The 26667-nt window shown below is 35.6% G+C and overlaps 2 protein-coding genes across 3 annotated transcripts; one reads left to right on the plus strand and one right to left on the minus strand.

Annotated features, from left to right (window-relative positions):
* On the plus strand, positions 1-7194 carry LOC142614088 (110 kDa U5 small nuclear ribonucleoprotein component CLO). The gene is made up of 11 exons (XM_075786635.1): positions 1-134; positions 1762-2539; positions 2939-3007; positions 3114-4313; positions 4437-4535; positions 4632-4790; positions 5051-5136; positions 5224-5422; positions 5716-5826; positions 5996-6202; positions 6776-7194. Exons 2-11 carry the CDS (start codon positions 1799-1801, stop codon positions 6872-6874), a joined length of 2970 nt encoding a protein of 989 aa, XP_075642750.1. The 5' UTR covers positions 1-134; positions 1762-1798; the 3' UTR covers positions 6875-7194.
* Positions 7195-11685: 4491 nt separating this feature from the next.
* On the minus strand, positions 11686-18798 carry LOC142622739 (protein PIGMENT DEFECTIVE 338, chloroplastic). Of its 2 annotated transcripts, none has more exons than XM_075796266.1 (8): positions 17730-18797; positions 17361-17435; positions 17201-17272; positions 15724-15804; positions 15488-15585; positions 13987-14112; positions 12344-12392; positions 11686-12239 (listed from the first exon to the last, which is right to left on the minus strand). In XM_075796266.1, the coding sequence occupies exons 1-8, from the start codon at positions 18675-18677 to the stop codon at positions 12063-12065; spliced, it is 1626 nt and encodes a 541-aa protein (XP_075652381.1). In that variant the 5' UTR covers positions 18678-18797; the 3' UTR covers positions 11686-12062. The 2 variants fall into 2 exon arrangements, 1 of the variants encoding a protein (XP_075652381.1); XR_012841958.1 differs by having other exon boundaries at positions 12151-12239; positions 13918-14112; positions 17730-18798.
* Between the last annotated feature and the right edge of the window lie 7869 nt (positions 18799-26667).

Here is a 26667-nt window from a genome sequence, read left to right on the forward strand (position 1 = left end):
AGTTTTACACTTTTACCCTTACCCTAAAGCCTCCTCTCTCATTTCTCTTACTACTCACTCCTCACTCCCCGAAACCCTAAAGCCTCGCCGGTGCCCACGCTTCGACGGTGGCTTTTGTTTCCGTCCAAACTCAGGTCTCTCTCTCTCTCTCTCTCTCTCTCTCTCTCTCATATTAGTTGGGTTGTTTTCTTTAGTTCTGAAGATAGTTCTAATTTGACACTACTACTATTTATGACTTATATTGTCTAGCTTCTCACTTTTGACATTTTGTGGATTTTAGTATTTTTTGAATTTATGGGTCTTGGGATTTTTTATTGAAGAATTTGTTTGAACCATAGCTGCACTGTTTTTATGCACTTACTTAGTTAGTGACCCAGGTATTGGAATTTTGTTGTTGTTGGTTTTCAGTGCTCAATTGTTCCATTATTACTAGATAATGATGATGATGATGATGATGATGAACACCCTAATTTACAACCTATATATATATATATATATTTGTGTTATTTTTCATTAATCATAGCCTTACATTACATGGGTATCTTAAGTTGCATCATAAATTAAAACTCTACAAATAGTGTCACAATGTTAAGTTAGAATTTAATCAAAACCTTTGATTTTCAAGTTTTCTATGTATTCCCATTTACGATCTAAACTCTAGGTTCCTTTTATCTGAATCTACCCTTAATTTTGGCCAAGTAATATGATAATTGTTTCATGGTTTATCTATTTTACTCCCTTAATGTTTTATGTTATTGTCATATAAGTTAATGTTGTTCTATGACACCTAATAATTTATTTTTGTTTTAGAGTTTTTTTTTTCCTCTCTCTCTAGGTGGTTAGACTACAATTCTGAATAAATATAGGGAAAATGGTCCTTAGATTACTTTCATGACATGGAGGAAAATATTTTAGTCATTATCAATTATTGGGCGTCTTTTACATATTATATTTCCAGTGCTGCTGCATTAGTTTGCTTACTTGTTTAGTTTTTTGATATTTTTATTGAAAAATAACTTTTAATTGTTTTATGTTTTTTTGAAATACTGTGGCTTATCAATTTGTGCTAGTAGAGATATATCGATAGACTCTAATTTGAGAACGCAAATTATAGACCCTATATTTTGCTTGTAGCTTTAGTTTGATAAAATACTTCTTTAATGTAATTCTGTTACTAATAATTTTTTTTTTTCCTCATTCTAACTAATAAAGTCAAAGTTAAAATTTAATCAAAGCAAAAAGGTGATAGAATCACAGTGTTTGTTTGCAAAGAATATTTTTTTTATTGTGTTCTTTTACGTGCCTTGCACTTACATCAAAACAAGTAATGTTAAAAAATGCATTCTACACTTATTCAAATTAAGAGAAATTCCATTCAGCATAGTTACATTTCTGTAGAAGTTTCAAACATCATACCAAACACAATTTTCTAGAGAAATGCATTCTACCAAACTACATTCTGCTGAAATGCATTCTACTAGAACGAATTCTCCCAGAAGTTGTTCCAAACACTACCTTACATCTATTCCACCGATTAACCATTTAGTTGAATTGGTGATTACATTCCCTGATCCAAGATTTTGTGTGGATTAAAATGAAAATAAATGAATAAATATCTGAGTGCAAGGTTTTGTAGATAAAAACCTGCTTTATGTTTCTGCCGATTTGAGTAAACTAATAGCGAAGGTCAGTGAGAATTGAATTTTGGTATACTGAACTTTGTTGTTTGAAAGGAGCTCTTATTGCTAATGCTATATTCAGATTTGAAAAAAAAAAAGGGAAGAAGAAGAAGAAAAACATGGATGATAGCTTATATGACGAGTTTGGGAACTATATTGGACCTGAAATCGAGTCTGACAGAGAGAGTGACAGAGAGGATGAAGACGAAGATCTTACAGACAGGCCTATTGAAGAGGAGGCATCGGATGGTGAGGATGCAGCTGCTGCTTCAAATGGTTGGATAACAGCCTCGAATGATATTGATATGGATAACCAGATTGTCCTTGCTGAGGACAAAAAGTACTACCCAACTGCCGAAGAGGTTTATGGTGAAGATGTTGAAACGTTGGTGATGGACGAAGATGAGCAACCATTGGAGCAACCAATAGTCAAACCTGTTAGGAATATCAAGTTTGAGGTTGGTGTGAAGGATTCTTCAATGTATGTCCCAACACAATTTCTTGTTGGTCTCATGTCGAATCCCACTCTGGTTCGAAATGTTGCCCTTGTTGGGCACCTTCAGCATGGCAAAACTGTCTTCATGGATATGTTGATTGAGCAAACCCACCATATGTCCACATTTGATGCAAATAGTGAGAAGCATTTGAGGTACACAGATACAAGGATTGATGAACAAGAGAGAAGGATATCAATTAAGGCAATTCCAATGTCCCTTGTTCTTGAAGATAGCAATTCAAAATCGTATCTGTGTAACATCATGGACACCCCTGGGCATGTTAATTTTTCCGATGAAATGACTGCTGCTCTCAGACTTGCCGATGGTGCTGTATTAATTGTGGATGCTGCTGAAGGAGTAATGGTAAGTAATTTTCTTCTTTTATCTGAAAGGTCCATCATTTTTAGTTTTCTTCTTCTAACCGTTCTAGGCTTTGGTATAGTCTGTACCTTTATGGATCAATTTATGAAAAAAAAAAAAAATTGGCTCTGAAACAAAATTCTAAGAATCAACTTGATATCCATCAAATACTGAAGATAAGTATAAGCATGAAGTTTGAAACCTTAGATGTTAGGTCACCTTCGTGGGCATCTGCCTTGACAGGAGATTAGGAAAGTTGGTTTTGTAAGCTGTGGCTCATTGGAGGGACAACCCAAAATGCTGTGTTTAGTTCAACCATCTTTTGATCCATTTATATCAGTAGGCTTTTGGTAGTGATTTGTTTCTGAAAATAGTCCCTTTATAATATTATATGATATACAGGTAAATACAGAGAGGGCTATACGCCATGCAATCCAAGATCGCCTACCTATTGTAGTTGTAATTAATAAGGTAACACTCACTCTGAGTGCTTAACTTTGGTCTATTAATTATTTTATAATTGAGCAGTGAACTTCTATTACTCCCTTGAATTCTTATATAAAAAATTTTGTTTTAGGTTGACAGGCTGATAACAGAACTTAAGCTGCCCCCAAAGGATGCTTACCATAAGCTAAGGCATACTCTGGAAGTCATTAATAGCAACATAGTTGCTGCCACTAATAACACTGGCAATGTCCCAGTTATAGATCCAGCTGCTGGAAATGTTTGTTTTGCAAGTGGTACAGCAGGATGGTCCTTCACTTTGCAATCATTTGCAAAACTGTATGTCAAACTCCATGGGATCCCATTTGATGCTGATAAGTTTGCGTCTCGACTTTGGGGAGATATGTATTATCATCCAGATGCCAGGGTTTTCAGAAAGAAACCCCCTGCCAGTGGAGGGGAAAGATCATTTGTCCAGTTTGTGCTAGAACCCCTTTACAAAATATACAGCCAAGTGATTGGTGAACATAAAAAGAGTGTGGAAGCTACTCTTATAGAACTTGGTGTGACTCTTCCTAATGCGGCTTACAAACTGAATGTCAGGCCTTTGCTGAGGCTGGCTTGTAGCTCAGTTTTTGGTAATTCCTCAGGCTTTACTGATATGCTGGTTCAGCATATACCTTCCCCCAAAGCTTCTGCAACAAGGAAGGTTGATCATATATATACTGGCCCAAAAGACTCCATGATCTATAAGGCCATGAAGAATTGTGATCCTGAAGGCCCCTTAATGGTTAATGTGACCAAGCTGTATCCCAAGTCAGACTGTAGTGTATTTGATGCATTTGGTAGGGTTTATAGTGGAAGGATTAGGACAGGGCAGACTGTACGAGTATTGGGAGAAGGATATTCTCCAGATGACGAGGAGGACATGACCGTAAAAGAAGTAACAAAATTATGGGTTTATCAAGCTCGAGATAGGACACCCATAGCTGAGGCTCCTGCTGGTTCTTGGGTTCTCATTGAAGGTGTAGATGCTTCCATCATGAAAACTGCTACGCTTTGTGATGAGGATGTTGCACGCTATGAGGACATCTACATATTCCGGCCTCTCCAATTCAACACTCTTCCAGTGGTGAAAACAGCTACTGAGCCTTTGAATCCAAGTGAGTTGCCTAAAATGGTTGAGGGTCTTAGGAAGATCAGCAAGAGCTATCCTCTAGCCATTACCAAAGTTGAGGAGTCTGGAGAGCACACTATTTTAGGTACAGGAGAGTTGTACTTGGATTCAATCATGAAGGACCTTAGAGAGCTCTATTCTGAAGTAGAAGTCAAGGTAGTTATTTTCTCACACTTCTTTCTCTAGCTTCTATACCATCACTTCTTCTGTTCTGATGTTTTGAGTGTAGTTTCTGCTGATAGGCACATCTTTGCTTCTTGTGCTTAACTTGAAATCTAGGTAGCAGATCCTGTTGTTTCATTCTGTGAAACTGTGGTGGAGTCTTCATCAATGAAATGTTTTGCTGAAACACCAAACAAAAAGAACAAAATAACCATGGTAAGAAATCCATTTTGGTTGATTTTGTTGCTATTGAGAATCATATGTGATTCCATTCATGCAATATGATCACTGATACCTCTTCTCATTTTATAGATCGCAGAGCCTTTGGAGAGAGGACTACCAGAGGACATTGAGAATGGTGCTGTAAGCATTGATTGGAATCGGAAGACAATTGGTGAATTCTTTGAGAAGAGTTATGGGTGGGATGTGCTTGCATCACGGTCCATATGGGCATTTGGACCTGATAAGCAGGTATAGTGTGCATGAGGATGTGTGCATTTGCCTGCTCTTTATGTAATTAAGAAGAAAGTATAAACAATTTTATTGCTCTCTTATTAGTCTTGGCTTCCATTTTGATGCTTTTTTTTATATCTTATACTCAGCAATGTTCACAATTTATTTATTTATTTATTTTTTAAGTTTATGATTATTTTTATAAGATATTCAAGACTTGTATTTCATGCCATACTTGAGTTTCTATGCTCTTGTTTGACAAAATGCCACATATGCAGGGGCCTAACATTCTACTAGATGACACGCTCTCAGGTGAAGTTGACAAGAACTTGCTGAATGCTGTCAAGGATTCCATTGTTCAGGGGTAAATTAAATGATGTCTTTTTTTTTTTCTTTTTTTTTTCATGGTCTCCTTTACCTCAACATTAATGATTTTATTTATTTTGGTCAGATTTCAATGGGGTGCTCGAGAAGGACCCCTCTGTGATGAACCCATCAGGAATGTTAAGTTCAAAATAGTTGATGCCAGGATTGCACCTGAGCCACTGCATCGGGGATCTGGTCAAATCATTCCTACTGCTCGGCGTGTGGCCTACTCAGCTTTCCTTATGGCAACCCCAAGGCTTATGGAACCAATGTATTATGTGGAGGTAAATGCTTGCTACTAATATTACATCAAGATGAGATTGCATTTTTTAGGAAGATATCCAATTGGTTGTTTCTTTCAGTTCCCATCTATAGAGCTTAATGAAAAATTTTCAATGATACTAAACTTAAACATGTGTAAACTTTTCAAGTTATATCTATAAGTTTAATTAAATGCTTTTCGTTCATGAGGTTGTATTATGATGGAGATTTTGAGAAACAACTATTATTGGAGTTATGACTTATGTCAAGACATGAACTTTGAGCTACAACTAAATTTTTGATGCTGTTGTTTCAGATACAAACACCAATCGATTGTGTCTCTGCAATCTATACGGTCTTATCTCGCAGGCGTGGACATGTAACAGCTGATGTTCCTCAACCAGGGACCCCAGCTTATATTGTTAAGGTTTTGTGACTAAACTTTGTCCACATAAAGATCCTCTAGGAAATACTTGTATGACCAATGGAAATTTTTTGGGACCGTTGGTTTGTGTGGTGCATTGTTGATTTCAATTTGAATACACATGTATGCTTGAACTTTTATGTTCCTAATTTTAGCCCTATTGGATTTTCAGGCATTTTTACCTGTCATAGAATCATTCGGTTTTGAGACAGACTTGAGATACCATACTCAAGGACAAGCATTTTGCCTCTCAGTGTTTGATCATTGGGCTATTGTTCCTGGGGACCCTCTTGACAAGAGTATTGTTCTGCGGCCACTTGAACCGGCTCCAATTCAGCATCTTGCTCGTGAATTTATGGTGAAGACAAGGCGTAGAAAGGTAAGCTGTTCTCCCTCCCACCCTCTCTCTCTCTCGCTCTCTCATTCAGACACATACAACAAAGAGCAGAGCTGAAGTCTCCCTCTCACTCTTTCAGTCACTGACTCCTTTAAACTCTTTAAAAACTCTGTAGTGCTTTGAAGTGCATTGTGCTTGCTTTAATATGTTCTAGAGTGAATATTTAAAAACTGCTCTAAAACATCTTTTCCTTCTATAATTTTACATTATAGATTCATGGGTGTGCTTTGAAGTTGTGGCTTCAAGACCCAGTGACTGTAACTTAACAAGCCATATATATGGACACACTCACAAAAGGCTTGGCTGTGATATTGTTTGTAAGTAGTGCAGCAGCATGATTGATATGCAGTGTGTGCTGTCATTTATCATTTATCTTTCTGCCCATGATTTTCTCCATTTACAACACAATCTGAGAAAGATCTCAAGGTGGATGCTGCAAAGTCGTGCAAATTTATCTATGGATATTTTATCAATCCTGCAATTTCAACAGTAATGTAGAACTAGAAAATTGCATTTAAGCTGTAATAATGTTTGAGTTTGTCTTGAATTTGGCAGGGAATGAGTGAGGATGTGAGCATTAACAAGTTCTTTGATGAGGGCATGATGGTTGAGCTGGCTCAGCAATCAGCTGATCTTCATCAGCAAATGATGTGATAAGAGTCAGCTACAGACTTTAGTGCTTGTGTGCCCATAGCTGGGAGGCAGTTCTAGCATCTTTAATATTGCTATTCTTACAGAGATATCAAGTTACCATTGATTGTTCAAATTATGTTATTAGGTAGTTCCTTGTTTTGAATGAATGCTAGTTAGTTGCTTGTTGCTAGAGTTTTGGACCACTAGCAGCAGTTAGCTAGTTGTATCCATTTAGTACTGTAAGCACATGGACATTCACTGTAGGTGTTCCCGTGGAATATGTCAAAGTGTACTAGTATAGTATGGTGAGTAAATATGCAGATACCTATTTAAATAGAAAAGTGGGAAAATGTTTACATTTTTTATCTGAGAGAAAAAGAAAGAAAAAAAGAAAAGAAGGTGCACTTTGTGAAGGAAAGTTTATTGACAATGCAAATAAACCACTGCTATCAAGTGGACTTGATATTACAAAAAATGGTGAAGACAGCTGATACTGATAGGACTTGGTTTTGCCCAAAATGTTGAATTCAATGGATATGAGAATGTGTCACTCTCGTATGTTATCAGTAACTTATTAGGATCAGACTTCCTGTTCTATTTATGTGCCATCGGATAAACCAATGATAGGGAAAGAAATTCGTGCATCAATTTGAAATGTGACAGTCTCCTGCATTTTAAGTTTGAACGTAGTTTGTGTTTCTATAATTGCGCTTTTAGATGGCGTGGGCGTCAGTCATGATTAGATTTTATTAAGGCAATAAGTTACAAACGCTCTAGTAAATAGCAATGGCTTGGAAATTTTTATTTTGGTTGCAAACAAACTCGGCCGAGTGGCAGGCCGCAGGTGGTATATTGTGACTGTTGCATCTATGACTATGATCTAACAATCCTCTCTTACTCTTACTCTTACATTGGGAGAGTTTGTCACTACACTTTTGGTTCACGTAATTATATTTTATTACAGTGTGTCATGTTAGATTCTTGTAATTTTAGATTCATGAAATCACATTACATTACAACAATATAACATTACCATTACCATGCTTGGTTTATTAGTTACTTACATTAATTTCCGTCTTCGTTTGATTTTCGGTTCCTAATATTCCTAAAATAATAAGTAATTTTTTCAATGAATTTCTAAAAATATCCATTTGAAAAATAACTAAATAAAATTTTACTTTTTATATTAAAAAAAGCCACAAAATAATTGAGCACAATTTTCTTTCGGTTCCTAATGATCCTTAGCACAGTAACGTTATTTGGAAAGGGTGTTCACTTTCTCACCAATCAAACAACTCAAAACTAATTTTTTTAAAAAAAATTATTTATTTTTCACACCTCACCAACCAAACAATTACAATCTATAACCACAAAACAATTAAACAAAATTATATTTTACTTTCCCACACTTTCTCACCTACCAAACAACTTATCCACCAAAACAATTTCCAAATCTGAACGATTTTTGTGTTCTATGACTTCCCATATATTCAACGAGTTCACCACTACCCTTAGATTTCGAGTTCAAACTTGAAGATCTAGTGGCAATGCTCCTTGCCAACGATCTCCTCTCCAACGGCAAGCTCGTTCCACTTTAACTCGACCAGTTTTGGTTTGAGATTCGGAGGATTAGTCTCTAATAGTGGTTCTATTGATTGCCGATGACGTAGAAGAACAACTTGAACTCATATAGCGACGAGACAGAAAAGTACATAAAGGGGCTTGCCGCCAAGGAACGGTGGCAATGATAGAGGCCATGGATTCCAAGGGAGAGCGAGCAAGAGGTTAGGGTATGAACTTTGAATTTGATGAGAGATAAGGGCTTGGGTTTGAAAATATATTAGGACAATTTTGTAGATAAAGTTTTTTACCATGGATTTGTCAATTGAATAAATTATTGAACAAAGTTTCTCTCCAAACTCTACAAACTCCTCGTATATCTCCTTTTTTTTGTGAATTTTGAAAATCTAATCATTAAATATTATGTTCCTTATGTTCTTAACATGCATATCAAATTTCGTTCAAATTGGATATTATTTACTATTTGATCAATACACTTATTTTTTATACACAATTTTAGATCATAATAATTTGTTATCTTAACATTTGTTTGATGAGATAGCAATTGATCTTTGATTTTCTTGAAATTTTGCATGCATGAAGAATATAATAAGAACATGCAATCTAACGGTTAGATTTTCAAAATTCACACTCAATATAGAGATATACGAGGAGTTTGTAGAATTTCTCTCCAAACTAGTTTGGAGAGAAACTTTGTTCTAATTTATTATGTTCCTACCTAAGTAATCTAATATTACCCCATTTAATAAGTTAATGAGATTATGTAAAATATTTTGTAATTTTAGATGATCGCAATCATGTGCACAACAAAATCAACCAAACATTGTAATGTTCACAATAAAATAACGTGACCATAATGTAATTCACCTCACAACGAACTAAACACCCCTTTATGTTTATCTCATGTGAGAGAGATTGTATGCAATAGTTACATAATCCAAGGGACGGGGGAGGGGGGATGTTATATATATATTGGTAGCATGTCCTGTTGTTGACACTAATCATACATGCATGCATATGTGGATCTCGCGTGTTAGTGTTTTACTAATTGCTAAAATAGTTCTTCAATTAAATTCAATCATGTAAGTGTATTGTATTGGCTTTAGTAGCATGCTCTATATTTGGCTTCATAATTCACTTAGGAAATATATTATTATTTGCAATATATTGGTTAATGTTACCATCAATTCTCACTCTCAATTATAAGTGAATTTATGAAAACTCTAAGTTATAAACCCTCATTTTCATTTATCTCCCAAGTAAAATCTCAAAGAACATTGTTAAAACTTAAAAACAAAAAAACAAAAAATCATCAATAACTCATACATCTTAGACATAAAAGACTAAAAGGTAGCCCCAAAAAGAAAGAAAAAAAAAACTAAAAATAGTTTTCCTCAAATTAGTTTGGAAGAAAATTCATTTAATCCATTATGTAACACTTCACATGATCTATTTAATGTGTCATATGACTAATTTAATAATCGGACAGTTTTCTTTTCTTTTTTTGTTAGATAAAAAGAAAACTGTCCAACCCATTATTAGGACGGTGCATAAAATGATCCACATGTATTAAATCGCATGAATCATTAAATAAGAAAACATGACAAAGATGACAAGAGCGATGCCATTTGGCATTTTCCCTATGGAGGTGAGGTGCTTAATGATATCATTAAAGAAAAGAGTTATGTCCACAATATTTTCACAACAAATCATAGGTGGTTAGTTGTTATTGGTTCAAATTTGAACTTACCACTAAAATTACTATTTTACCCCAACAATAACAACCAGTAACAACCTAACACTTAAGATTTGTTGTAAAAATATTGTGGACATAGCATTTCTTATCATTAAATGCCTGATAGCATATTAGGATGGGTGTGTAGGATTATAGGGTTGGTAAAGTACTCAATGAAATTTCTTTAAGGAGATACAGATTCCAATCTAGCAGACATCTTACTGGAATCCTGCTAATAGTGTTAAGTTTTTTGTTGAATGACAACTTTCTCTCATTGTTCCACGGCTTAACAATCCGTAGTAAACAATACACAAGTTTAGGTCATCCATTTTCACGACCCTGTTTCTATACCCCCGGATGGTAACCAAAGTCATGCATCTATTTTAATTTTTTTCCTCGGTACACTAGAGGAGACAAAAACTATGCTTAGAAGTGAGACTTGCTGTATTCATGGAGAGAGAGAAGTAAAACTTGATGGCAGCTGTCTCTACAGAGGAAAATGTACCCCATGCATTTGATACATCATCATCACTCTCATAGTACATTTGTCCCACATGCTTGTGAACCCACACACTATGAGAGAAATGATACATATAACCGACACATGATATAATTATTGCCTCTGAAGGGAAAGACCAATCCCAGCCAAGCTACGTCTTTTAATTTTTATGAAGCAAACTGTATAGGACTAACTGACTGTTTTTAGAGAATGGATAGATGTAATATTTCTGACTATAAAACAGTTACTCTATAACCTTTTTTTTTTTCGTGAGTATCAGTAAGGAGTTCTTCTAGGAGCACAACTTATGTCACAATTTTGATATGACAAATTGTGAATGGTTGCTCATCACTTTCACATGGACTCACTGTTTTTTCTACACTGCCAAAAGTTGTCCATAGGCTTTCTCTATTTGTAAGAGCACTTACTAGGCAACCAAGACCTCACACCCTCCATCCCATTAATTTGAGATAAGTGTCAATTGAGGTATAACTCAACGGCAACAATTCCTTTGTAACTTAACAGTGTAACCAGATTTCTAACCAAATAAAACAAAATAAAACACTTTCGGCTTTAATTGAGAATAAGACTGATGTCAGAAATCATATTCATACCCCCTAGTACTGCTCTGAGTTGAAGGTGGAGCCTATTTCTACAAAAGGGAGGCTACACTTTGCCAACTATGGGCTTATTGCTTAGAAGATAATGCAAAAGATGACACTAAACTACTGTCTGCCATCTCCATTGTGTTGAACGACAAAGAAACCGCTGTTTCGATATGCTAAAAATATACGGCAATGGACTAGACTAAAATTTATCTTGAACAGCAAATAATAAATTCAATTAAACATAGACTCAACCCAATTAGTTAGGATCAAAATGTTTTTTTTTTTTTTGGTATGCCAAACAGTAAGTAGCAGCCTAATTCCAGTCAAACAACGGCCTTGAAATAAATCATACATTGTTTGGGAACACAATGGAGAGAGAAACTTTCTATGTACAGCTACAAACTGAATCAGAAGAAACTGAATCTAATCATTTCCATATGGAAAAAAAAAACAACAGCAATAACACTAAGGACAAGGTTTGCAACTACAACTGGGAATATTTTGACTCATCATATTACAGATTTGTATGGAATAATAAAGTGGAAAACTATGTCAACAGCAAGAACATATGCTCATGTCTCCATAGATTTTCAATGGCTTGTGATCTAAGTGCAACACATGCCGAATAACTTGATTTTTGTGAAATCAAGAGTATAATGGCCTTGTTGAGACTTGAGAGATATTTACTTTTTTTCATTATGGGGTGTGTGTGGGTTAGGGGAGGATAGCAAGGTCTGAGCCCTCCCTTTTTTCTAATTTGATGCTGTCACAGGGCAACCCTAAGGGTCACGCTGGTTCATATTCTCTTTCAAATTTGAACCACTTCCAATTTGCATACATTTTTACCTCATTCTCAAAGGGTAAAGCATTGGTTGGAGGGAGTTCCGATTTATGAGGGGCAAAACCAGAAGGTAGCTTTTCCCTGTACTTCCTTGCCATTGCATCAGCCTCAGCAAATACTTTCTGCCAAAAGGAATGAATTTTTCTGTTAAGGAAACTGGATGGAAGCAACACATAGGCCATATAATAAATCTCAATTTTGAGAAAAAGATTAACAATATAAGCACCTCTTTGTTTGATATAAATAGGCCAGGCTCACTTTCAAGGTCAGCAATACTGCAAGACACAGAAGCAAAATTATCACTAGCACCTACTTAGGGCCACTGTTTGGCATTGGCACAAATTTCCTAACCAAAAAAGGTTCTAACATGGAAAAAATAAAACTAATAAAGGCAGTATCTTGCTCATCAGAATGTGATGATTGTGGAGGCTAAAACTTCAAGGATTAAACCTTCATCAGGTAATGAACCCACATCAAACGCATCATTGAATTAATATAACATCCCAAATAAGTAGTACTATAACCACTACTCAATATCTTTATATCACAATTATTTGCATTAATATAACACCCCAAATAAGTACACCATCATATTGCATTATTAGATGAGTTAAGGTCCTTATGGAAAGATTGAATGTGCACTGGAATGCCTCATGATAAAATATAATTCGATTGTGTTTCAAAATTGCATAAGAGGAACAAATTCATCCTATAGAAAGATTAGAAAACATAGAATGATGATTATAGATTGGTCCTCCAGATCTTATGAAATGCCCGCCAAATCTTATAATAACATTTAGTGAATAAATGACAGGCCCCCATTTTTTTGCAATTGATCGCAACGAGAATTTGGCCCAGGAATCCTGTTAGCCATTGTGTTTTGGGGATGATAATTCTCTTCCTCTTTTACACCTCCAACCCACCCCAAAAAAGTCCCCACTTTAACATACTCACATACTTCTCAATAACAACTCTCTAGTAAGATCATCTTCTAATAGTTACGGAATTTACAGATTTTACTAAATAAAACACAATCGCTAAGTATATATATTTCACGAGTTGTAGAGATGGACTCAATGCAATGACAGAGCTACTCGTCACTTTACCAATGCAAACTTATATGAGTAATAAAAGTTAAGACAGCTTTTGTTGACTGTTAAATACATATTGCTATTACAAACATGAAGATGGAACTATTGCAAATCTTTAAGGAATTAAACCTTCAAATCAACAGCTTCTCCATTATGGCCTACTGTTTTGGAGGCCAGAAAAGATTCAAACAAATATGATCCTTGAAAAGAAATATAATCACTTAAGTTTACTTACAACGAAAGCCACATGCTCAGGCCCTGTTTAACGTGCTCAGGCCCTGTTTAACGTGCTCAGACTTTCATAAATAAAGGTACTGTTATTTCTAACTTATGGAGCACAAACACAGGAATTGGAACATATTAGAAGTAACTAAGTTTGTGAAAATCAAAAATGAGATTATAAGGGCAGAAAAAGAGGAGGGGGGGTGGGGACCATAATTGATAGTTAGGTAGACAAGGAAAGATTCTCTACTAGTGACATCAATCCATTGAAATAAGGAATGTCAAACTCTTCATTCTATTTGCATACCAAACGAACCACAAACAACAATTTCAGCCCATCTGCTTGGGCATATAACTATATCATTCTTCTTCCAAATTAACTATGGTATTCATGAATGTCTAATTCAGACATGAATTATAGCACCAAAAAATTTAATAATGAAAAGTTTGAGATTGCTAGTAAAAAAGTAAATGATTATGCATTTACTCGTAAAGCAAGAGCTTTTGGTGCACTAGACATGCATGGATTGCACTCAGAAACCCAGTCCGTAGTCACCTGAGAGAGATTTTGTCAGGAAACATTGACTTCACAACCAGAACTTTAACCTTCTCATCAACTGCAAGTAAGTCACTGACAGAAGTAATTCGGGCACGGGTGATGTTTGAGATATGCAGCATCCCACTGTGAGACAAAAAAAATGAGGACAATCATCGACCATTTATAAACTAGGGGTCCATTTGGGAACAACTTATTTAGCTGAAATTGAAATTTTTTTGCTAAAAAAATTGTAAAAATAGCTAAAAGCTAGCTGAATAGTACGATAGTACCCATGAATAGTACCAAAAAATGCAATAGGACCCATGAATAGTACCAGACATAAGCTAAAAACTCTAATAAGCTGTGAGTTTCATCACCTCCCAAACACACTCTAAATAACATAAAAGATGCAAATTTAATATATGAATTACATCCATGAAACATGGAAGGCAAAATGATGTTAAAGGCCCTTCAATGCATATGGTGCTCATTGCAATTTGCAAAGCCAATGTGGGTTCACTAATGGAACCCACCAAAGGTCCTATATAATAAAAGAGTATTTTCCATAGGGTATAATTAATCATATATGTTTCAAACATCCTTAAATTAGAAGGAAACTGAAAAGTTAATATTGGGGGATAAAAATAAAAGTATAGCTACAGACTGTTCCCTATAATTGCATTCATCTGTTAATCAGGAAATAGACAAAAGATGAGTTGTTTGGAGGAGTTTGGTAATGAATTTTATCTACTTTATACTTGTTAAAGTAATAGGGTTTAGTTTCAACTGAACCTACCATTATTAATACTAATTTTTTTTTTATAGGTAATAGATATTTCATTAATAAAAAAGTGCATCATGTTCACGATGATGAACAGACCGACTTGAAACAGATACACAAAAAAAAAATCACAAAGAAACAGAAATAGATTGCAGGAAATCAAATACAAAAATACATTGCGTAAAACCCCAAATACAAGACCATCCAAACAATGACCATTATTAATACTAATTTGGAACCAAAAACCTGTAATTTCTGTCACTTCCAGAAATTCCTACAACAATTTCTTCTTATTTCAGCCATAACATAAGCATTCATTTTATGCTCCCCTCCATAAAATCTATAAACTGAAGCACTAGGTCATCCATTTTGACTACCCCTAATCTCCATTATGGTAGCTGTCATTCATAAGACTCACTGTTGAAGCTTTATGTCAGAAAGAATAGCAACACATATGCATGAAAGTTTGACCATTCAAGACAGCTCACCAGAAATCTCATAAAATGTTTTTTTTTTACCCTTTTGTCCTTTTTCCCTGTTCTTTAATGTACCAGAATCAGCAACCTTCACCAATAACATAATATCTTTTTGTTTATCTCCTTGTCTATAGCTACTCCGATCCCAACTCACTCACATATTTAGAATTTTCTTTTTTCAAAAATAGAAAAATCAAGAAAATACACATATCCAACTTACTTCCAGGACAAGTATTCAAAGCAAATACTAATTGTTCCTCACCTTCTGTTACTTTCGCCTATCCTTATTTGAGCTCCATACGGGAAGATTTTTCTAACCATCCCTTCTAGAAGTGTTCCCTCTCTAAGGTTTAACATTTCCTGCAAAATTATGTGAAAAGATAGCAGGTCTTTTTAAAGAAAAGTAAAAGAGAGAAAACCAAATGAGAACTACAGAAAATATTATTGCAAAAAACAAATTGAGCAAAAGAAACACCATATGACATAAGAAAAACTAACCCAAGCTTCCCTCTCACTCAATATTAAGTCATTTTTAGCCTCATCAATTCTAGTAATCTGCACATATACCCGGCGTCCAACCTACACCAGCAATAAACATATTATGTCTAAGAAGCATAAAAGGTTTGCATTGAACCTAGGTGAATGTATATAAACAAACAGAGAATAGAAAGGTTAGAAAGTCCCAGACTGCATTATCAGTAAAGTAAAAGTATTAAGTATGTAATGCTTTTGCTCTTCCCAACTGGACCCCAACCCTTGCATTAAAGCATAGAATAAATATGGTACCCAGGCAGTTGCCCAGATGGCTCATTTTACTTTGCCATATAAGTTTATATATCTTACTTTACATGCAAGTATGTTCCGTGTAAGTTTCTATATCAAGTAGTAGGTAGCTCGCCCAACTGCACCACTAGCTCTACATTAGGGCCTAGAATAAATATAGTAGGGCAGTAGTTGACCATATGGCCCATTTTCACAACTCCATTTGATTTACTCATATATTAGTAACAGTAGTAATAATAAAAAAGGTCATACCAAATGCTAGAAGTGGGATCTTGAAAAGGTAGCTGGTAGACAGCCTTAAACCCAATAAGTAAAGATTGCATAATGACTGTGAACAAGAAAAATAACTATGGGTATTAAAGCAATTCAAGTATATACTCTTTTTACTAGAAGCCAGGGTCTTTCTTCCCTTTTTTTTTTTTTTTTTGGGTAAGTTTTTCAAATGGAGAACCTAAACAAGAATAACACATGAATTATATGAAGGTTGAGTTGCAGAACCAGATTGATGTTTTATGATTCAATGAAATAAAATTTTGGATTAAACATGATATATTTATATATTAAGAAACTTTATGTACCTGGAAGAATGTTTCTACAACTCTGTGTGTATGTTTGCATGTCTAGAATTGAAAGGGATGTTGAACTAAATTTATTCTGACCTTGAAATTAAAATAAAAAGTAGAATCAAAGGCCCCTTAGGATTTTATAACCAAGGTAGACCAATGATTTAAGATCCAATGGAAGCTTTCCAAAATTGTAAAACTTCCATTTTCCATATTCAATGATGTCAAATTACATATATTGATTAATTGTTTTAAACCATCAGTCATGAAAGGTTAAAGCAGTCAAGAAGGGGGCCAACTATGCATATCAAGCAAATACAAATACATGTAGGATCATGATCTGAACAAGTACTTTTGATTCAAACAACGTCCACCAAGATTGCTTTTAAGGATCTCCCCAAACACTTAAAGGATGAAATCAAGTCAGTCCCCAATTGGGCCATTAATGGTCAGTGAAAATATATGAATATATGAAGATTTCCCCAAAATTAATTAACTTTTCTATCCATGATCTGCATATTCGCTGAAATCATGTATTTGACACATCTAAAATCCCCAATTGTTCTAATTATGCATGATAGCCTTTTAATTTGTCCCAAACATGCACAAAGGGGGGGAAAACTACTCACATTTTCTTTCAACTCAGTGAAGTTGTTCACTCTATTCAACAACTCAGCTTTGGGAAGAAAAGCTCGCAATCCCTGCAAAGTAGCTTTTAAAAAATGATAAACAACTGGAAAAATGCATAAGAACATACACACAAATTAGACATACAAGAGACAAACAAACCTCAATTCTTGTCAGAAGGCCTCCAGTATTCCACTCTGTTATTCTAACCTCAATGGGTTCATTGAGTTGTTTTATCTGCTCAACAGAAAGCAAAAGATGTGTTCACATCATCAAATAGAATCAACCATTAAAAATAAAAAGCTAAGTAGTAGCTTAATATTGGCCGTAATAAAGTTAGGAAAATGAAAATCATAGTGTAATTGTATAATCTTTCTTGATTCATTTTAAAGATCATAAAAAATGTACTCCTATATACATTTCTTTTTCTTAAAAAGAACATTTTCTAAACACCGCTACACAACATTTTCTATTTTCTGCACAAAAGTTTCCAAATCTGCTAAACGGAAAAGAAAAGAGCAAGAAATGAACCTGCCTCACTCGATGCCAGGCAAGCCGCCGGAACAGCCGTCTAGTAGAAAGCAATGGCCTACCACTAAGTGTTCTCCCAAGAACCTCTGCAAACAAAACAGTTCCAATCTCAACAACAGGCCTTCCAAGCCCCTGTCTCCCACTCAATGCCTCATCATTCTTCACAATTCCCATCTTCCCCTTAACCATAACCTCATTGGCATCCTTATCCGTATCACATAACAAGTTTTCCATTTCCTTGTCATACAAGGGAAGCACCTCCTTTGTCAACATTGTACCCAACAAGTCTGCCCCCACATTCACATCAAGCTTATTCTCATTACCTGAAACCACCACCCCCACCACAAAATCACCAGGTTTGGGCTCATAGTACTCAACATCAACCTTCTTACCTTCCTCATTCCTACCATCCACATCACTTTTTTCCTCTAATACTAATACACCTCCCTCATCTGCTTCTTTCATTTCTTCCTCAGAATCTCCCCCCTTGAAGAACTTCAAAAAAGGCGCTAAAGCCTCATCTTTATCAGGTTTTTCAGACACCTTATCTGATTCCGAGTCTAAATAATTATCTATAGGAAATGGGGAAGGCTTATTTAGCAATTCAAGCTCTTCATCATCATTAGTAGAATTACTTGGAGGCTTTTGGGGCAACTGGATACTCGAAAAACCATCAAAAACCTCATTCCTAGAGCAAAAGGCAACATGGATACCTCCACAAATTGGGAAATTATTCTTAGAAAATATCAGAGACCCAACAGTGGAAAACGTTTGAAACTTGGAGGGTTTTGGAGCTGGGCATTTAGTGGGGTTGCTTGGAAATGGAAATGGAAATGAAAATGGAAACACTTTGTTGTTGTGGATAGTGAAAGTGACATTGTTAACCGGTAAAGAATAGTTGGGAGAAGAAAGAGACTTACAGGGTTGAAGAAGAAAAAGAAGTGGCATCTTCTTATCTTATCATCAGCTATGTTTCTAACTTCGAAAGGTAAAGGCCTTGGCTACTTTCTACTTGCTCCTGCAGATTGCAGACTCAATGTGTTTTCTTTAGTATGTTTCTATTTGTTTTGTCCAACGTTTTCTGGCTCACTGTACAGCCGTTCAGGAATCAAGACATGTGTGAATATCCATATCAGGCTCTGTATTGTTGGGCTCTTCGGAATGGACCACTCTCTTTTAAACTGGGCTTGCTTAGATGGACTAGGCTGTGTATAGAACTATCAAAAAACTATGGATATATCAAAGGGGGGGAAAAAAAAGGTTTGCTTGACTGTTCTTACTCGCCCACTAAGCCACTAACAACAAATGAGACTTTCCCCATCACCATTGTGAATAGAATTCGAGAAATTATGCAGCACATCCAGCAGACTACTACGAGAGAGGATATTGTGAATCAGGTATACATAATCATCCGCTTATATAAGAAAAACCAACTTATGAGACATCTCTTTTATAACATGTATGGATCTTAAGTACGTGAGAGAGAGGTCTTATGAGACTGTCTCGTGAGATACCTTCTTAACCTATAAGTGCGAGACTCATCCCTATATGAGGGTGGTTACATATATCTATTACACCATATACTATCTCATGAACTGCACTCTCATTTTACATAAATGTGAATCTCATCTAAAAAAAAAATAAATAAATAAATGTGGATCCCACATGCAAGATCCACCTTCATGTGAAAGTAGGTGTAGTGCACTAAGTACACTGAATAATTTCACTATTGAATACCATCATTTTTATTTTTTTATAAAAATATGATAGATTTGAAGAGTTGAACTTATAGCAGTCGCCTTATGATAATTTTTCTTTTATCATTATGGCAGGACACCAACTGATTTTTTGTGATGGTAATCGTAGACAGGGTTGGCCGTAGGCCTAGGCCACTTAGGCCATTGCCTAGGGGCCCCCTACTAGAGATAGACTCCAAATTCTGGACTAAAATTTAGTTTTTTTTTTTTTAAAAAAAATTTGGAGATATAGAAAAAATAAAAAATTAGTTTTACATTTTCCTTTACTTTTAAAAAGTCCCAAAGAATTTAGTAATATTAAAGATATGAAAACTTTAAATACATATGTCTTATAAATATATGTCATTAATCACAAGAACTAATTTAGATAGGAAAATTGTAGAAATACTATAAATTTTACTTTATAAACTTTACAAATTTATATGACAATTAATATGATTTGTGGACTTCAACAACTTATTAAATGCATTTTTAAATTACTTTTTAATTGGTGATACATCTCTCTCGTTGTAAAATTTATAATATCTCTAAAATTATTCATTCATTCACGACTTTTGAGTGGAATTGTGGTGTGCCTTTGTGTTAGAACTCCTTTCCATCTCTCTTGTGTGTGTGTGTTCTGTGTGTGTATTTGTTTCTAAAAAAAAAAACTTGTTTATTAACTTTTTGAAGTGTCACTATCACATTCGTTGCCACTTCGTTTATAAGTTTTTTGTAGTAAAATTTATTGTAACTTTAGCATTTTCCACCAAAAAAAAAGTATAACAAAAAAAATATATTTTTTTAATTATGATATTAAGAATTAGTTAAATATTGTCTAAGTGATAACAAAAGGGCCCCACTTGAATAAATCACTTAAGGCCTCCAAATTTGTTGGTCCGACCTTGAAGGTAGAAATAACAATGTTAATGGAAGGAGAGAGAGAAATGGTGGTGATAGTAATTATGATGTGGAGGGGGAAGAAAGGCGGTAGTTGTGTTAGTGTAGAAAGGAATGAAGGTGAGAGCCTAATAGTAGGTGGGAATAGCAGCGTTATGAAGGAATAGAAGGGGTGAGGGAGGTTATAATGGTAAAGGTAATGGTTATGGAGGCAATGTGGAGGGAGGGATCATAGGTGGTGATGACAACACAGAGAATGATAAAGAAAGTGGTGGTGTAGTGGTGCTAAAGAGTTAAAGAGGAGGAGGGGAAAGAAGGTGTAGGGGCAAAACCCTAGTCCAAAAAATAGTTTACATTTTCAAGTACATTATGAAAGTGCAAACAATTTGGCTAAAAGACACTTTATGCCCTCTAAGTTTAAGATCATTTCTAATGGTTTTATATCAACTTTTTTATAAGAGCCAAGATATATATATATATATATATATATATATATATATATATATATATATATATATATTATTTAGAGATATATTTAATGCAATTTTTGGTTATTCTCTTTTGTAAATTATAATTTTCTTATTGATTGTGTCATTTTTGGAGTAGATATCATTGCTAAGCACACCTTGATTTGGTGTAATGATCTTTCTTTACCCAATATATTGTTCTTACATTTTTATAATTAAGGATAAAATATTATTTTGGTCATTAAATTTTACCAAAAATTTATTTTTTCGTTCTTAAACTTTAAAAATTTCGTTTTTCATCCTGAAACTATTGAAAATGTTTTACTTTATATCTTTAAACTTTAAATCTCTAAACTGTTAGAAACATGTTCTTTTTTCATCTCAAATTTTGTCTTTAAGCTATTAAAAAAATCCTACACAAATTTTTGGGATTAAAAAAAATTCAATTATTGAATAGAACAAAAGAGGGAGCGGTAGTATATAAAAGGTTGTACAAAGTTATATAAGCCCCTTCATCATTCATAAAATTTTCAATTGTATTTGGTTATATTTGGAGAAAAAAAAAATTTAGAACAAGCAAACAAACATATACTTTTTGTTTATTTTTTTTATTATAGTTCTTTTGATAAGTAGACAAACGTATACATATGCCAGGTTTCAAAATATTATTATATATGATTGTTTTTTTTTATATAGGAAAATACTTAGTAATAACATTAAATCAAGAGTGAGAGATTATAGACACGTCATGAGCACACGCGTGCTCTAAAAAGCTCGGACATTCCACTAGCCAAACTACATAATCCTCAAGCTCTTTTGCATATTGAGCTAACAAGTGAGCAGGGACATTTCCCTGTCTTTTCACATGAGAGAAAGAAAAATTCCTAAATCCTGCAGTTAGATCCATTGTTCCTCCCATCACATTTTGAATAGATGAGGGAGCCACCCCTTCATCCTAGAGAGCCTTGCAAATGGTAAGTGAGTCGCCTTCAAAAACTGCCTCCCTAATACCCACGTCCCTTGCAAATAAAAACCCTGCCTCCATTGCTTTTGCTTCTATCTCTGCAACCCCCAATGGTGCATTCACTAACTTGCTTAAGGCTGCTATTACCTCCCCTATTTCATCCTGAATCAACACACCTATTCTCACTTTTTTCCTATGCTTGAACACTACACCATCTACGTTCACTTTGTATCATTCTTGGGCAGGTGGCTTCCATATTGTCAATGGACCCACTTCCTGGCAGTCTGCCTAACTAGCAACATTCGCGGTGTGGTACTCTTCCACAAAGCACAGAGTGGTCTTCAGGATTGCTTTCCCCAGTTTGCCATTGGCCCCCATCCTTCTTTCATTTCAGTCTTTCCAAATTCCCCAGCAAATAGAGATGACCTTCTCCATCAAACTAGGTTGAGTTACTTCCCAATTTTGTAGGTTCTGTATAACATCCAGGAAAGTCCAAGACTGATCAATGATGAAGGGAAGAACAAGCTTACTGGCCTCCCATACCGGTGTAAATGAGAAATTAACCATAACTTTCCAACTATATAGTTAGTAGGCCCAGTTCTCAAATAATATAATTTACTAACATCTCGAGTCTCAAAGACTCAATTTTGGGCCTATAAATCGAGTCTTTGAGGCTCGATTTTTCCAGTTTGATGTGGCCTAATTCCACGTGGAGTACACCTGGAACTCGAGTCTCTAAGACTCGATTGTTGTGCTCTAAGATTTCACGTAGACGACACTTGGATATCGAGCCTTAGAGACTCAGTTTGCTAAAAGTGAAACCGAGTCTCAGAAACTCGATTTTTAAATGTGGTCAATTATTGCTCCACGTGGGCTGGTCATGTCTGGGTCCCATCTGGTTTTGTCTAGGTCTAGGTCTCTCGGGATTCAACAGAAAAGCACATCCTCTCTCACTCATTGTAGGCTCTCAACTCTCATACACATTCAGTAGCAGATATTGCTCAACTCTCAACTCTTATACACATTCAGCAACAAACATTGCTCATCTCTTAACTCTCATACAAGCCCAATATTCATTGTAGTCTCCCTTTCTCACTCCCCCTCTCACTCTCATACAATCCCAGCAGTACATTTGCACATCCTCATGTCAGGTAAGGGTCTCATCACTCTCTAGTTGGTTGTTTAGTGTATATAACTGCTTTAGAAAGTGTTGCTTGCATTGAATTTGTCATGACATTTCCTGATAAAATATTTGTTTGTATTAACCACTTTATATATATAAATATATTTATTTATTTATTTATTCATGATCCAAGAAGTCTTTTTGCTAGCTTTCGGTGAAGTTATCTGCTTCCTTTTCTCCATAATTTGGAGTAAATTTGAGTTTGTATATCACATCTGGTATATTTAATTGTATATTAATGCCTTGAATTTGAAATGAGATGATATGTCTAATTTTGATTGCTCATGATCATATTCTCATTAGTGTTTTTTTTTTGTCTGATGAACTTTGCTCTATGTTATTTCATTAATAGTAGTGTAATATGGTATGCTATGAATTTTCTTGCACTGGAATGATGATGTTACATAATTGCACTCATTCATTTGCACATTCTCATGACTTTTGTTGTTTGGTTTGATATTTTTATTTATATTTTTGTTAGAGTTGAGTTGAAATTTTGTAATGGGGGTGAGTTTTGCCTTCAGTTTTTTTATTTGTTTGAGTAAGAAATGATAATGATTGAGTGTGTTTGTATGTGATGTGGGGTGAGTATATGCAATTGTGGGGCGAGAAGTTGTAATTTTTGTACTTTGAGTAGATAGAAAAGGTTTTGCAATTGATCTTAAATGAAAGAGATAAAATATGTTACTAACATATTATACTTGACTCTCTAATAGGTTCACAATCTCTAAAGAATATTGATATAAATGTATACTACGGTGGACCCCTTGACAATCTTGGAGAGATTGACGGATTCCCATTTAGAGGGCCGAGTATCGAATGCTACTACATGATGATACGTCGTAAGTTGAAGACATTAAATGATTTGAAGAGGAAAATAATGGACAAATTGAATTTGAACCCTGCTTGGTATGACATCAAGATTATTTATCGTTACCTACAAGAAGTCCTTCATGAACGGATAAATTACGGGTATATGGCGATCAAAGAAGACAAACATGTAAAGATGATGTCTAATAGGATCCAGAAAATGCCCCAAGTAAATGTTGCTAAGTTGTACGTAAGTTCGGAGCTGCTTGCAGAAGTTGATATTGAGGTGGTGCAACAAACAACTACGTCTTTACAATTTACAGCCCTAGATGATGGATGCATTACAATGGGAGGTTATACGCTCCCATCTTAAGATCATGTTTCCAATACCGGTGAAATCCTCCATCCTCAAGAGACACATTTAGAGGAGGAAGACGAAGACGAAGATCATGCTGTGAATGATAGTGAAAATATTGATGATGTGGATGAGTATGAAGAGAGGATTAAACGAGACGATTTTGAGAACGATGTGGATGACCATGAAGTCGTTCCCAATTTTGAAGAGGAAAATATAAAGTACCATGATGAAGATGATGCAGACAATGATATTGGTGTCCAGCATGATACAAATACAACCACTGGCTACAGACCTCCTGCAAACTCATTCTACGCAAATACTTGGGAAAATATGGTTGATCCTTCACGTCTTCAGATACCATTTGTTTCTACTTGGGAAGATAGGATGCATTTTTGTAAAAGGTTGACTTTTGCAAATAAAGAGGCGGTGAAGTGTGCATTGATAATATACGCAGCAAATGATAATAGAAATTTTATAATTCAGAGGTTGACCAAAACTAAATTGTGCGCCATATGCGTTGACAACAACTGCAAGTGGTACGTTAGGGGCATTCATAAAGGCTAAACTTAATGGTCTGTGGATGGTCATGTCTTATGTGGGTCCACACACTTGTATACCATTTGGCCTGTGAAGAGATGGTAAAATGGTGGATTCTAATTTTGTTGCATCAGAAATTGTAGGAAAATTGCGATAAAATCACACTACTCGTATTGATGAGCTCTGGGACATCTTACATACTAAGTGTAATCATGAGCTTTCTTACTATAAAGTATGGGACGCAAAACAAAAGACAATTGCTAAGATATTTAGGGATTAGGAGGAGTCTTACCAAAGGTTGCGAAAGTTGTTGTTGGCATACTTGGATCAGGATTCGGGTACCCAGTATAACTATCACACCATACCTAGGCCATACGAAGGTACTGCGTTACTGCGCTATGTATATTGGGCATTCGCTCCATGCATTGCTGCATTCCAATATTGTAGGCCAATGATCAGTATTGATGTGACTCATTTATATGGTAAATACAAAGGGGTATTGATAATTGTAATGGCAACCGATACTAACCAAAATGTTTTTCCTCTCCCCTTTGCTATTGTGGACAAGGAGTCAGGGCCTAGTTGGGGGTGGTTTTTAGAGCGTCTCAGGACTTCGATAGGGCATGTCATACCTGACGAAGGCATTTGCATTATTTCTGACCAACATAAAAGGTATCAAATGCGCCATTCGAGAGTGGCCTAGAGGTTAGGACGGAAAAAAATGGGTATTTCACTGATATTGCCTTCGACATGTTTCTAGCAACTTCAACACACACTTTGATGACCCGACTCTAAAGGCATTGGCCTTGAAAGCTAGATATACGAGTCATGAAGCTAAATTTGAGTCCATAATGCAAACCATGAAGGAGGCAGAGATTAATTTACTGAGGGGTGTAGACCCTACTGATCGCCATGTTGCACGCTATATGCCATACACATATCTAATAAGTGAGGATCTGGACAAATGGACCCAGTCACATGATGGTGGAAGACGTTACGGGGCAATGACAACTAATATCTTTGAGTGCTTTAATGGGGTACTTAAAGGTGCCCGCGATTTGCCCATTGCAGCAATGGTTGAGTTCACTTGGTGCAAACTTGTTGCATATTTCCACGATCGACATAAACAAATTACTTCTGATCTCTCTCAAGGTAAGGTGTGGAGTGATTATGCAACGGAGATCTATAACAAAAATGCGTAGAAAACCACAGGACACACTCTGAGGAATTTTAATCATGAAACTGGTGTATATCAAGTGGTTACCTTGTACAACGACCATAGAGGTGGAGGGGGAAACCACAGTCATGAAATGCACGTATTTGCTAGAACATGTGGTTGCGGAAAGTGGCAAAACTTGAAGATCCCTTGTTCACATGCAATTAAAGTTCTTCAAGGTCTGCACCTCGATGCGACCAGCTATGTTGACCCATGTTACAGTTTGAACAATGCCACTCACATATATTCACATCATTTTGTGGTGCCAAAGTCAGACTCATTGTGGAGGGACGTTCACGAACCACGGTGGGTGCCTAACCCATAGCTGTTGTGGGCCAAAGGTTGTCCTGTGAAGTCAAGAATAAGGAATGAAATGGATAAGGTACGACGAGAACGGGGAAGTTGAAGGGAAGATCCAGACTTGAGGGAGATTTAACCGAGGCAGCGATGCGGAGTGTGTCATCAAGAGGGACATAACCGCAGAAGCTGTCCCAATTCCCATAGGGCTTCGACAAGTGGTAGCGCTACAAACTAGGCAAGTGTCCTCACTGTTTTTATATAATATGCTTAGAATTTCATTTGGTTTTTGTTCTTCGCATTTGGAAACTAACGACCGTATTTTAATGTTTGTCAGGCGAGCGGAGACTTGATTTTGGAATGGCAATGTATGTGGGATTTGTGGTTATCTTCTGTATGGACAAGTGCTAGGTGACTATGTAAACTATGTTGTATTGACTTAGTTGTTATTTTGTTTATTGCTGAATGTT

Source organism: Castanea sativa, chromosome 1 (assembly GCF_040712315.1).
Source record: "Castanea sativa cultivar Marrone di Chiusa Pesio chromosome 1, ASM4071231v1".
NCBI lineage: Eukaryota > Viridiplantae > Streptophyta > Magnoliopsida > Fagales > Fagaceae > Castanea > Castanea sativa.

Excerpts from the sequence above, each read along its gene's own strand:
- LOC142622739 (XM_075796266.1), bottom strand. The coding sequence starts at position 18,677 with ATGCCACTTCTTTTTCTTCTTCAACCCTGTAAGTCTCTTTCTTCTCCC. Across the intron at positions 17,436-17,729 it reads CCTGGCATCGAGTGAGGCAG|ATAAAACAACTCAATGAACC; the intron begins GTTCATTTCTTG and ends TCTGTTGAGCAG. Across the intron at positions 14,113-15,487 it reads ATAGGCGAAAGTAACAGAAG|TGGGATGCTGCATATCTCAA; the intron begins GTGAGGAACAAT and ends TTTGTCTCACAG.
- LOC142614088 (XM_075786635.1), top strand. The coding sequence starts at position 1,799 with ATGGATGATAGCTTATATGACGAGTTTGGGAACTATATTGGACCTGAA. Across the intron at positions 4,314-4,436 it reads ATTCTGAAGTAGAAGTCAAG|GTAGCAGATCCTGTTGTTTC; the intron begins GTAGTTATTTTC and ends CTTGAAATCTAG. Across the intron at positions 5,827-5,995 it reads CCCCAGCTTATATTGTTAAG|GCATTTTTACCTGTCATAGA; the intron begins GTTTTGTGACTA and ends TTGGATTTTCAG.